The sequence below is a fragment of the Dipteris shenzhenensis genome, chromosome 7 (assembly GCF_047967505.1).
Source record: "Dipteris shenzhenensis isolate YYH24624 ecotype China chromosome 7, Dip_SZ_1.0, whole genome shotgun sequence".
NCBI lineage: Eukaryota > Viridiplantae > Streptophyta > Polypodiopsida > Gleicheniales > Dipteridaceae > Dipteris > Dipteris shenzhenensis.
In genome coordinates this window covers 26,561,024-26,575,526 of record NC_141602.1, presented here as the reverse complement: position 1 = coordinate 26,575,526, position 14,503 = coordinate 26,561,024, and the positions used below count along the sequence as shown (strand labels likewise).

Here is a 14,503-nt window from a genome sequence, read left to right as displayed (position 1 = left end):
AAGCAACACGTATGTCGTCATCAGTGCCCAAGCATAAGCAGCTATACTGGGTTTCTAAAGACCCGCGGAGTCTCTTGGGCAAACCTAGTGCTTACTAAAATACGTCAAATAAACAAAAGCAGGTGACTTAAGCAAAAATAAACAAGCAAGTCAAGAAACAAAAACTTCCAAAAAACTAGAAACTCTCTCTCTCTCTCTCTCTCTCTCTCTCTTATTTAAAACATAAAAAGTTAAATGGCACTTTACACTTATGTCTCGTTTCTGCAAAGAGGCAAAAATACATTTCTAACTTAGAAAGCACAAGTATACTCAAACAAATTCAGCTCCCCGCTTTTTGTTTTCAGCTTATGTTCAATCATTCTAAACAAACCTAAGGCCGAAACTCCATAGATAAAAGACTTCATATCTAAGAATGTGCAAACTTTTTTCATTATTTTCCTTGGATGATACCTCTTGTGTAATAGTAAAGTGATCAAATTACTACATTGAGTGATAAAAGACTCCTTAGTTGTACAAAGGCGGGAAAATCTATGGAATTGGGAAGAAATGACTCCATATTTTGCCAAATTAGAAATGTTTGAGTCAATGTGAGGCATTTTTATAATGTGTAAACCACTATATTCAGGTTGTTCACGTTTATCGTAGATACCAACCTCTAATCCTATGGTAGATTGAGAAAGTCTAAGATCTAAGAAAATACAAGAATCCCCTCTTGAAGTGCAGTTCAGTTCACAAGAGTCACGAGGATAGATTCCTTCTCCAAAAGCTCTAGCGTCTTTGTACATAAAGTCTTGAAAGTTAGGAACATCTGGTACAAATAAATCATCTATAAAATGCCTAACTTGACTAAGCTTATGTAAAATGATAGGGTAGGTATTGATAGAAATAAGACGTTGCATAAACTCAAATTCATAAGTGAAAAGATAAAAGTTTGCTAAAAAGACGGCACAATTAGTGCCCATGGGGATTCCTATAACTTGTTGAAACAAAGAATCACCTATTGTGATGTAAAGATTATCTAAAAGAAAATCTATCCAAGAGCAAACATCTTCTACACTTACTACCTTTGTGTATCTTTTCTTTTTAGAACCTATGTCATGATCTTTATTTTTTAGCCACAAAAAGTCAAAGCATAAGGCTGTTTTCTCTACAGTGGCTACTTGTCATCCTGCTTCAACATGTATCCACTTGCTTGGTACTATTTCTTTTTGTTTTTCAATAGTATGCTTATTAAGAAATGAAATGTTTTCCTATTGTTCAGTTACGGACAGTGGGGACTAGGTCTAGCATTTGAGGGTGGACCCCCTTGCTTGGGGTTATGGGCATTAGTGACCCACAAGAATGATGGCCTCTCTTTGAGAGGGACATCTGGAAACCACACCCCACCTGAGTACCCAAACGTGGGACCAATCAAATGCATAGATTGCATACTGACCTAGGAACCATTCAAGAGAATGTCCCTTGAGCTTTGGGTGTGGGCTTGGCAGCATGCCAAGAGTAATGGAGATACAAGATAAGACGACAAACAAATGAGCTCAGTGTGGCTCAATTATGACCTTAGAGTACGTCAATAGATAGTCCAAGCTGTTAGGAACCCGTGGGTGCGATCAGAATTGAATTCTGACAACTTTGAAATTTTAGGATTTTTTGGGAGTGACATGTGGCAGCTGACACGTGGCAGACTGTCACATGGAATCTGAGCTGGCAGGCCAGTCCACCTGTCCCACACATGTGGCAGCATGCATGGCAAGTGGCAGGGCATGCAGGCCAAGTGTTTGGCCCCAAATCTGGTAGATTTGGGGCAGGTTGTGGGCTGTCCTCTTTGGGACTACAGCCCACCAAAAATTTGGGACAAGTGTTCACCTTCCACTCTAAGCTTGGGGGGGTGCTGAGCCTATAAAAGAAGGCCTCTCCCCTTCATTCCCTACATGAAAAATTCGTCACTTTTCTTCTCCCTCCTTTTGGTTGATGCAGCAGAACCTCTCCAGCTCCTTGGGTGAAGTCAGCTTCCCCCAGGCCACTCTCTCACCTCAGCAGCACTTTCTCTCTCTACAGCAGCACACTCTCTCTCTACAGTTCCAGCCCCACCTCTCTAGAAATCTGACCCCTCTCAGCTCTTCTGGAGCAGCAGCATCATCCTCTCTCCTTCTCCTAGCTTGGAGCAGCCACAGCCCCTTTCTCTCTCCTGCTGCAGTCTTTCCCTCTCTACTGCAGATTTTCTCTCTCTACTGTTCCAGCCCCTTTCCCCTTGCAGAAATCTGCCTTTCTCTGCACCTCTGGAACAGCAGCAGCTCCTCTCTTACATCCCCTCCCTTGGGATCAGCATTGGCACTCTCTCTCTACAGCTATCACTCCATAAAGGCTTTCTCTCTCTAGTCTACAGGCTGTTTTTTCTAAGCTGTTTTCATTCCAGCCCCATTTCCACACTCTCCTCGCCCAAGGTAGCTTCAGAGGCATCAAGGACTTCATCTACAAAAGGGTCAAGTCACGAAGGGAGTCTGTATTGTCAAGTTTATCTCATTTACAGCACTATTTCATGTTGTTTCTACTATCTTTCTAGAAACTAGTGCTTGCCTCTAATGTTGGATGTAAGTGGTGATTGTTGCAGGCTTCTTCCTTGTGGATTGGGCAAGCCAAGAGTTGAAACCTGAGCTTGGAGTCCTCTTTTTTTGTTGTCTACCTTGTAGATATGCTCTTGAGTCTTGTATCTAGGTCCTAGGCTTTCACTGAGTCTAGTTTGGAGGTGCATTGCACCTTGGTCTTGTATCTTCATTTTCAAGAATAAAGTGAGCCTGGATAAGGGGGGGGGCCGTCTTGGCCCCTCAATCATATTGCAATTTCCAATGATGCCACTTTGTGTTTAAGCTGTATAAGTCTTAATTCCAGCTTAATTGCAATCTCTTAAGTTCAAGTATATGTGTTTGGCAACTCACAATGATTTCATCCAAACGCCTCTGCAAAATCGGTTGTCTGAATCGATAGAAAGCACCGAGTAGTTTACACTACTTCGTCATGTGAAGCTGAGTACAGGGCAGCTTTCACAGCGACAGTTGAGTGTGTTTGGCTGCGACGTTTGTTCGCTGATCTTCGTCTCATATTGGAGGGTCCTTCTTCTATTCTCACTGATAGTCAGAGTGCTATTGCAGTGGCAAAGAATCTTGTGTTTCATGCTTGCATGAAGCACATTGAGGTTCACTATCACTATGTCAGATAGAAGCTACATGTAGGGGAGATCAGTATGATCTATGTGTTAACACATGACAATGTTGCAACCATCTTCTCCAAAGCACTTCCACGTGAGAAGTTTGAGGCATTTCGCAGTGCCCTAAACTTATCTTCTTTTTTGATCATTACCTTGTACACCACATTGGCACTGCAGGGGGGTTTTAGAATTATTATTATATTCTAGGCGGTGGCCAATGTAATATAATAAGTGGGTTAGGGCACTTTTCTCTCTTAGAGGTTTTTCTCCCTAATTACGGTCTAATCTCTAACTACAGTTACTGATTAGATAGGGTTTTGTCACTTAGACAAAACCCTCATCTCTTTCATTGTACTACACTTCAGTTTAGTACACTTTTGGGAGTGACCTACGTTTAGCTCACTCTCCATCTTGCTCACTCTTGCTCTTTTGCATTTTCTCACACCCCTTCCTTTTCCAAGTCTACGATGTGTGGGGTTGGCGGTCCATCTGAATACCTTGACTAGCAAACCATCTGGATAATACTAGGCCATCCGAATCCCGCTCTTGGATCGTCGCCTGGATGGCTCTAGTGCCACCCTCGGTAGTCTCTAGCTAGGCAAGGCCCAAACCTTGTGAAGATATGTCACCATCTAGAAATCGGCATCAATTTGGAGTGGTGTCATAGCGAACTCTGCTTGTACGATCTATGAGGAACTGAGGACTTAGTCCGAATCATCTTGGATCCCATAATCACGTGTAGCTTTTTGAATCTCTGCCACTCAATTGCCGATAGGTCACCCCAAGACGGGTGCTGCACACCATGACAGTTGGCCTAACAAGTGTATCAAATAGCCATCCCTTCGTTGGAGGGTATTGGAAGTGTGCTTGAAAGCACTGTCACTCTAACTAATCAAGCCAAAGCTCCTTGTCCTCTTGCCTTGGCTGCATGAGTCATCGTGAAAACTGGACCTGCGAAGATTGCCCCTAGATAGGTGTATGATTGCACAATCTCAACCGGCTTTCCTTGGTAAGTGAAGTTGTGTCGATGAATTACTGAGAGAGAGAGAGAGAGAGAGAGAGAGAGAGAGAGATGTGTATTAACGTCCACGGAAGGCCTTGCGGGGGGGGGGAGAGAGAGAGAGAGAGAGAGAGAGAGAGAGAGATGTATTAACGTCCATGGGAGGCCTTGCGGGCCTGTGGGACAAAGTACACAGAAAAGCGAACTCATACAAGCCTCTGAGAGAGAGAGAGAGAGAGAGAGAGAGAGAGAGAGAGAGAGAGAGATGTATTAACATCCATGGGAGGCCTTGCGGGCCTATGGGACAAAGTACACAGAAAAGCGAACTCATACAAGCCTTAGTGGGCTGAAGCAAAGGGCGCGCTAGGGCCCTTGATGAGTACTAATCTATGCTAACAAAATCATAATCATGAACTGAAATAGTCAACTGCAACTGCATAGTGGACCAGATCGATCTATCCAGTGTCAGGTACAAACCATATTTTTTACCATACGCATACGTCATACGAGTATGGGAGTATGATTGGAGATTGGTTCAGCCCCTAGGGCTGAAACATACGTGACCCTAATTTTACCCAAAAATCTTTAGAAAAATATACATTATACACATTACATTGACATAGAGCTACAAAACTTTCAACTTCAAACTTCAAACTTGTATTAATATTAAAGTCATGAATCATGATTCATGAAAGTTCAAAGAGTGCAGCCTCCAGAGACCAGAGTCATCTGGAATCTGGATTCTGATACATAGTGTCAATGATAGATCAATACTACACCAAAAACATCATGATCATAGTTGCCAGCCAAAACAGAAACGGCAGAAATGGAGTTTCTGGCCCAAGCCAAAACGGGGAAACGAGAAATTTTAATATAGTACAATTTATGTGTAAAAATTAACTTTTTATACATAATACAATTATAAATATAGTGCAACGTGCTTAAAGTGACAAATTATGCTACTTAGCATCTGCTTAGTAACTAGTGCTATTAAGTCATGACTTATGCAGCATGCATGATGCTTCAAGTTTCAACATCTATGATTCTATGATCTATCATTCATGAATGATGCTTCAAGATTCAAGAATCAACAACAGTTACAACAATTTGAAACGAATTACAATATTGCAATTGCATAAGTAAAAAGCATCATATTATCTACTATTATCCAGAGTCCAAATTCATGAACCATGTGACATATCAATGTCTGAAAAATAAAAGCACACCCATAGAAGCTACTAGCATCCATGATCATGAATCATGTCAAAAAAAGGTAGCCAGCTGCCAAAGTAAACTCAATACTACATCAATAATCATCAAAAAAAGAAATAGCATAGTCTAGACTATAGACTAAGAGACTTTAGAGAATTAGACGCATCTGAAGTCTCTCTAGGGCCTAATCTAGTAGTACTAGGCTAGCACTGTCCAACTGAAGGTACAGTACTTGTAAGTAAATCTCGTGGTTGAAGGTTTCAATGGCTCAAGGTCACTGTAGGCCCGATAGATGCTGAGAATTTTGGGTCTCTTCGTGACAAACTTCACGATACTACGGGCAGTGGAGAAAATAGTACCAATCCAAGCTTTCTTTCCTAGGTCCTCAATCAAAAGATCAAGGCAATGTGAGGCACATGGTGGCCACACAATCTTTGGAAACTCATCTTGCAACATCTCACCCATAGACACACAATTACTGCCATTATCTGTCACTACTTGCACCACGTTGTCCGCACCTATCTCCAAGATAGCTGCACGCATGTGGTTCCAAATGTACAATCCTGTAATCACTGTACCTGCGGCAGAGGCATCTATGGCTCTCAGGAACATCCTCTCCTTGCAAGAAGACACTAGAATGTTGTACACACTTCTCTTGCGTACATCTGACCATCCATCACATAAGAGTGTGCACCCATACTTTACCCAAGCCTGTTTCAAGGGTTCTTCCATATGTGTCCTCTCTCTTCTTAGCTCTCTTGTCCTCAAGGCTTCACATGTCGGTCCTTCCCATTCATACCCAACGCGACTGATAGCTGCCACATGAAAGGGTATTGCACATTGTATAAATAGCTTCGTGAGCTCACTAGTGGCCTCCTTGACTGCCTGCTTTTGCATCCGTGCTTGAATGCTAGACCTTTGTAATGAGCCTCTTTTTCCCACCCACATTACTTGCTCCATGTGGCAAGTGTGTCCTCATAGCATTAGGACCCAGGCTCGATGTTGCAGATGCCCCTCTACTCCTCTTTGAACCCAATGTGCTAGCAGAAGCATCAAGCAATGGCTCTGTGTTCTCGGTCTCTTCTTCGTCTTGATTTGTTGCAACAACCATGCGCTTACGCTTCCATTCTTGAAGGCCATTCAGCAGATCAAGAGGCACATGCTCACACATACCTATATCCTTGTTGGGAACACCCGCCAGATGGTCTTTCAACTGTGTGACGGACCCCGTTTTGTTGATGCTGTTAGAAATGACCCAACAGAGGGTACGCACAGCGGAAGACTGATAGTAATGCCCAGGAGCTCACATAGTGTGCGTGTGGGGTGTGGAATCACAAACTTCTTAACTTAGGTGCATAAAATAGATGTGCAGACTCATCAATAGACAATGAACCAGCCAGATAGAGAAACCACCAAAATAATATATTTCCATCCAAAACTATGGACACAATACAAAAGAGAGAGATCCAGAGTCCCACGAATGGTGTGGTCCTCTGATCTTACCACAAGGTACTTCTCCTATTTGCTGGCTATCTCTAGACTCGAGCCCGCGTGCTCCACCTCGAGCTTTTGTAGACTATTCGTCCAGATCCCTTCCACCTTGCTGTCTTTGCACCAGCCTAGGTGGGCAGCACTCTGAGCTAGGTCTGCAGCTCTACAGCCCACTTGAATCCTCCTAGATAGAGGCCCACAGGTGCCTGTTCTGCTGCTCCTTTTGCTCCCTGAACTGCTGCTGCAAGTGATAATAAATGAGGCCAAGAGCCTCTGCTTTTATAGGCCCCAAGGGGCTGGCAAAAACACCGACCAGCCTGCAGCAAACTGGCCGACCAGTCTGTGGCTGGTCCAGCCCTGTAAGGGCTCACAACCCGGAGCCTTTTGGGCCCACACTTCTAGGGCCTTTAGCCCTCCAATCAAGGCAGGGGCCCAGCCCTATATAAGGCATGCCACTGCCCACTGGCAGCCCCATTTGCTGCTCCATCTGGCCTCCATGTGGCCGACCTAATCTGCTGGTCTGCCCTGCCCTTCTGCGCCATCTCTTCTGCCAGACAGCCCACCATGCAGGTGCTTTCAGCCTGCCTATGCTGCCACCTGTGCGCCTCTTTTGCAGGCCCATGCATTCCTGTTTTGACAGCTGCCCACATGGCAGCCTGTGTGCTGCCCATGTGGCAGCCCCAGTATCCCCTTGTTTTTCCCCCATGCTCTCCTCATATGGGGGCTTACAGATGGGGAGGTGGCCATTCCAACAGATGCCACAATAGTTGCATTTTACTTCTTGGAGCCACCACCTCCAGCATAATTATCAATGTAGGTGGCATGTCTCCAATACGCATCTTTCGGCATTGTGGAGAGGAGTAGGTAATCGGTATTTGGGAAAGGAGGAGGAGGAGGAAGAGGAGGGAGAGTAGGAGGAGTAGGAGGAGGGGGTAGAGTGAAGAGGATAGAGGAGAGTAGAGAGTGAATAGGATAGAGGAGGAGGAGAGTTTTGTTGGGCTAGGGTATTAGGTCTCAAACCACTTCCATTGTTATGCAGTTATATTTACTTTATGATATTGCAGGGATCGATTCATTGAGTTTTGGATGGGACACAATGTGATGACAACCGACATGGCAACAAGGATGTTTATGGTCTTAAAACAACCTGACAAAATGTATCTGACACAAGTGAGTTAATTATTAGCTGTTTTCATGTGCTTTGTGGGTTATTCATGCCCTGATACATATGCACAAACTTGTCTACATGGAATACATGTGTATGTTGTAATGAGATTTTGTTTTGAATGACTGTTTTGCAGGATGACTTTCGCCCAGTACTAAGAGAGCTTCTTGCTACTCACCGTGGACTGGAATTTCTCCAAGATACACCTGAATTTCAAGAAAGATATGGTACCCTTTATGTTTGATTATTAAGATTGAAGGCTAGGCTAAGCTAGTACGCTGCAGTATTTAGGGGTGTTTTGACTAGAGGGGCCAAAAAGGGGCTACACAGGTGCTCACCATTAGGTCATGTGTAAATTTTGGACATTTTTCCTTTTTCCCCCTACACCCATCTTCCTTCTCTTTGTGTTCTCTCTGCTGCCTTTCTTTGTTACGTTACCCCCTTCTCTTGTGGTATTTTCCCATCAATTGTATTGAAATTTTGGATTGGGCCTTTGTATTATTTTCATTTCCTCCTCTTCAACTCTTTATTCTCCTTCCCTTAAACTTGGTCTAATTCTATCACCTGGCATCTGCTTTACGTGTACAATGCAGCAACATTTAATGATAATGTTGGTGGTACGAGGCTTAAAAGTTGGGAGCAATTTCTCCTCCAGTCTTGTTAGTATGGCTCATTTGGAGTGACGTGTAGTGATCACCCTCCCTCTTCTTAGGCAACAAATGGCACACCTCCTCTATGGGGATGATCACTAGACAGTTGGAGCTTGGCCAAACCATGTCCATGGCAGTGAGGTATTAAATGAGAGTTTAGCCAGAAAGGGAGCCAAGTTCTTTCAGGGTAAGGGGAAGCTAAAGCAAATCACTACGTGGAATGGTTTTGGGTTCATGGTTTTTGGCCCTCTTATTTCGAAGCTTCAGCATGGCAACACTTGTGTGCTGTCCTTATTGGACTCAGGCCTCCTTTCGTCCAGGCATATGCACTGGCATACATTTCCCATTTCAAAGGTGCAGTCTAGGATTCATGAAGAGATTTGGGGCTGGCTGATTGAGAGGGTTATATATTGTGCGAGCATGCCCATACTAAATATCAAGTCTATTTACACTAAATGAGATATTTGTTATATTAATTAGTATGTACATGACCTTGTATCACAGGAATTCTGAGTAGCAAACTGGCAGTATGAATCCCGAAATAATTGAAATGGAAGATCTGGAAACTTTCCATTTTTAATTAGGAATAAGGCAGTTCTTAAAGTGGTGCACAATGGTAGGTGCAACCACTGTTGCCACTTGGCATTGCTCCGACACGAAACTGCGTGCAAAAGAAATGGATACGTTATTGTTTGAGGGTGGGCACTGATACACCTTCTGATATAGTAATACTAGCTCCTCGTACAAATTTGGGCCCAGAGTCTTTAAGTGAACCTTACCCTGGCCAGTACGGGGTTGTGCCAACACAAGGAGTCACATCATTTCAAGAGCATCTTTGTATGACAAATAGTGTGGTTTTTGCCCGATCAAACGCAGACCATATGTGCTGAGGTAACTGTATGCTCACTTCCACCTGCCAAATCTCTCAGATAAGTGGGACAGCCAAGATAGCACCACTAATGTACATAATTGTTCAGAAGCTTTTCTAAGAATGACCTGTGGAGGAGCTGAAATATTGAGACATTTGTACAAATGGATGCTCATGAGTGTGTTATGGGTATGCGCAACATAAATATGCCTATACTATGGTCTACACTCATCGTTGGACACAATAATGGTTGTAGGAATGTTAAAGTAGCCAGTCCCTACTAGGCAGGATGGAGTGTGTGGTTTTAAGCGTTGTGGTATTAAGATGGACTGTTTGTTCTCTTTCTATAGTAGACATATGTCTTCTCCATATTAGCAGACATGCAAATGCTGTTGTCTGGTTGTGCCTCTAACCTTTAGAGTTGTTCTACAACGACTGTTAATGATTGAGGTATCTCCTTTTTTTGAGGAAGAAATTTTACTTACCCTTGCATGGAAATCACCTAATGGGATTATATATATTTCTGGCCTCTCCATTTGAAAGTATCTTGAAAGGTCATAACTGTGCATGTGTATTTAAGGAATGTCACATGTGTGTGTGTGTGAGAGAGAGAGAGAGAGAGAGAGAGAGAGAGAGAGAGAGAGGAAGGGAGGGAGGGAGGGAAGCTTGTAAACATTAGATTTAATGGTTCTCCTTGACTTTTCAGCTGAGACTGTCATATACAGAATTTTCTACCATGTAAATAGATCAGCAAATGGGCGCCTTCAGCTTAGAGAACTTAAGCGCAGCAATTTAGTTGCTGTTTTACAACAAGTAGATGAAGAGGAGGATATTAACAAAGTATTGAGGTACATGTGTTACGTTTTCAGAGCTTGTGTTTATCTTGAGAGAATGCCTTCAAAGACTGTTTCAAGGGAATAACATGGTTTTGTTATATGACTGTTGAGAATACTTTCTATACTGAATATAGGTGTTTATTTGATGTTTACCTTATTAGAAATGCTGGTCTGAGGGTTATTAGCTCCCATGGAAGCATTTTCTTCATAGAAAGCACTAACGTATGTGCAGCAAAACAACCACATACCTTACCTTTTTAAAACCTATTTCTCCTTTAAAAGATCTTGTTTTGGAAACGAGTCAATTATAAATATGCTGTGATCTTGGAGGAGTCTCAGATTGGTTTTATACATAACCCTACTAGAATTATTTTGTTACTCGGCCTGCTCAGTTTTAACAGCTACATCCTTAAAGTCCATGATAATCTTCATTGTAGACACTATGACCAAGATACTTCAGTTGAGATAACTATCTCTTCTCTAAATTCATGTGCAAGGTAAAGGTTTTCAAATGCAAGACATGTGCATAGATCCTTGCATTAATCAATTCATCCTTGTATTAATCAATTCAGCAAAAATATTTAAGGAATGGTTCAGGATATTATTTCTTAGGAGTATCTTCAATTCTTGTTGGATCTCTAATTGGGAGAAACCATAAGAGGTTATCTGCCAAACTTGACTCCTAGCTATCACCATCTATTTAGAAGAGGATTTGGACCACTCAGAGATGCCCCCATTCTGATTAGTGACGTGTGGCGACTTTCCTCCTCGAGGCCCAACGATACAGTTGGGATCCAAAGTGCATGACACGACAGACCTCTTTACTAGTTGACTTGGGGAGATAGACCACTGGAGTGACGGTAGTGCACGTTAGAGGACGAGCTACCTCCAAGGGACTACAGACGAGAAGAGGATGAGCACTAATGGCGTTGATGTCCTTCCTCCGATCCATTGCATGTATACATCCATAGGACACAGCTATCTCCCCCGTAACTATTGGGATTATCAGGGTCACCTCCCCACCTATGAGCCCCCAAATGACGAGGACATGGGGGAGGTGTACCAGCAGAAGGAAAAGAATATCAGAGATGCCATGTGGGCAAAGAAAGGGGCTGCCACGAGGGTAGATGGGAAGCAGGGCTGCCACATGGGCAGTGCAGGCTGCCATGGACAGCAAAGGCTGCTATCAAAGTGCTGTACGGAGGCTGTACGAGTGCATCACAGCATTTGGAGCAGATCTGCGGACAGCACAAATCTGCGCAGGAGACAACAACAGTTAGGTTGCTGCAGGTGCAGGCCAGGGCAGTCAGAAAGTACTGACGGCCATGTGGCAGTCATGTGCAACATATGGAAAGTTGCAGCGCCTACCGTTCCAAAAGGATGGTCCAGGTTCAGTCAGAGTACAAAGGGTCTTGCAGATTGTGCATAGTGATGTTTGTGGACCAATGAATGCCACAACCCATAGAGGGTATCGGTATTTTGTCACATTCATTGACGATTATTCTAGGTTCGCTTTGCTCTCTCTCATGAAAAGCAAATCTGAAGTGTTCAATTGGTTCAAGGAGTTCAAAGCATTGGCTGAGAACCAAATCAATTCTAAAATTGGAACACTTAATTCTGACAATGCCTTATCACATGCTTTTGAGGGATACCTAAAAGAGCATGGGATAAGGCATCACAAAAGAGTGCCATACACGCCTCAGCATAATCCGATTGTAGAGAGGAAGAACATGACTCTCATGGATATGACATGGTGTATGCTGAAATTTAAGAGAATGTCAAAAGCATTTTGGGCTGAAGCAGTTGTTACAACCACACATATTTAGAATTGCTGTCCTACACAAGCATTGGTTGACAGGATGCCTTTTGAGGCATTTTATGGGTACAAGCCCAAGGTGAATCATTTCAGAATCTTTGGGTCTTGCATATGCTTTGGTACCAGCTGAAAATCGATCCAAGCTTGATGATAAAAGCATTAAATGCATCTTTGTGGGGTATAGCACTGAAAGTCGAGGCTTTAGGCTTTACAATCCAACCACAAGGAAAGTAATAATAAGCAGGGATATTTTGTTTGTAGAGCATGATAGCATGCAGCCCATCAGTGAGGAGTTGCCTTCATATGATGATACACCTCTGGACATCATTCGGTTTGAGGATGATGCTGATTTGGGTTCTCCAGTTGATCTTTCCTCTACCTCTCAGACTCCAGCAAGGTTGTCACATGTTGAGGGTTCTTTTCTCTCAAATGTTTCAGATTTGCATCCATGTCATGGGGAGGGACAACCCAATATTTGGAAACATTATTAGTGCTGTGCAAAGGGTGTTACTCCAAATGCACTTCCAGATGCTATTCCTAGTGGGACAGCTGAGAATTCAGTTCCTAGATGGGCTAGGTTGACACTTGCAGATGCTAAAGATCAGCCTATATTGGGGAGAACTAAGGCCGGCACTTAGAATGCTAAGATGCAGGTGAATTTTGCTCTCATGACCCAAGTGATGGAAGCTGAAACTGAGCCTCAGTGCCTTGAGGATGCTCAGGGCAATCCGGCATGGCAGAAAGCCATGGAATCTGAGATTAGATCCATTCAAAAGAATGCTACATGGGACTTGATTGATGCACCCATTGGCAAGAATGTGGTTGGCACCAAATGAATCTAAAAAATAAACTATAATGCAGATGGTACAGTTGAGAAGTACAAAGCCCGTTTAGTTGCCAAGGAGTATGCACAAGAAGAGGGGATAAATTATGAGGAGACTTCTGTTCCGGTGGCCAAGATGGCTACCATTCGCTTTGTCATCTCTCTCTTGCTATGTTTTATGGTTGGTTTGTATACTAGATGGATGTCAAGACCGCCTTCCGCAATGGGGATCTCAAGGAGGAGGTCTATGTGCATCAGCCTCAAGGGTTTTTTGTTTAGGGACAAGAACACAAGGTATGCAAGCTCAGGAAAGCCTTGTATGGGCTGAAGCAAGCGCCTCGTGTATGGTACCAAAAGATACATCAGTTCTTGTTGTGCCAGGGCTTTGTCAACATTCATACAGAGCCAAATTTGTATGTTCTGCAACAAAAATCAGATTGGGTCATGCTTGTTCTTTACGTTGATGACATCATACTCAGTGGCAGTAATTTGCAGCAAATTGCAGTAGTGCAACCCATCTTGTGTCAGACTTTTGACATGATAGATTTGGGCCTCTTACACTTTTGTCTTGGCATAATTTTGGCAAACCTAAGGGGGGATTTCTATGTCATAGACAAAATATTCGAAGGGGTTGTTGCAGAAATTTAAGATGGAGAATTGTAAGCCTGTGGCCACTCCATTGGAAAAGGGAATCAAGCTAAGTAAGCATGATACATCTAAAAAGTTTGATGGCACATTGTACAAAGGCAGTTGGTGGGCAGTTTGATCTACTTATGCTCCACACGGCCAAACATTGCGTATTTCACAGGGCTTCTTGGCCAATTCATGCATTGTCCCACAGTCATGCATTGGAATGCAGTGAAGAGGGTTCTCAGATATGTACAGGGTACACTTTCCTATGGGATGCATTAGCTTCAGATGGTGACATTTCTCTGAGTGGCTTCACTGACTTAGATTGGTCGGGGGACATCGATGATCGCAGGTCCACTTCTGGCGATTGCTTCTCATTGGGCTCAGCGTGCATCTCATGGCTCAAGACCAGCAGATGTCTCTCTCCTCCAGTGAAGCAGAATACAAAGCTGCAAATTCAGCCACTATGGAATGTATGTGGTTAAGGAAGCTTCTGCATGACTTGCATCATGCTCAGGATGGTAATGCAACTCCGATCTTCTGTGATAGCCAGAGTTGCATTGCTATTGGTGGTGTAGGATAGACTAGGACTTGGTCTATTTTAGAGTTTTTGTGTGCTCTAGTACTTAGACTATATATATCAAGTACTTGGTAGAAATGACCCAACAGAGGGTATGCATAGCAGGGTATGCATAGCGGAAGATTGATAGTATTGCCCAGGAGCTCACACAGTGTGCGTGTGGGGTGTGGAATTACAAACTTCTTAACTTAAGTGCATAGATGTGCAAGCCAGTAAATAGACAATGCTCA

The 14,503-nt window shown here is 43.3% G+C and overlaps 1 protein-coding gene across 1 annotated transcript in view; it reads left to right on the top strand.

The window, feature by feature from the left end:
- Positions 1–14,503, top strand: part of LOC147900162 (serine/threonine protein phosphatase 2A regulatory subunit B''beta-like) — a 52,066-nt gene that overhangs the window by 21,336 nt on the left and 16,227 nt on the right. The window contains exons 5-7 of the mRNA XM_087376775.1: positions 7,970–8,075; positions 8,207–8,297; positions 10,295–10,436. Coding sequence (XP_087232901.1) covers positions 7,970–8,075; positions 8,207–8,297; positions 10,295–10,436 — 339 coding nt within the window. The remainder of the gene's footprint in view (positions 1–7,969; positions 8,076–8,206; positions 8,298–10,294; positions 10,437–14,503) is intronic.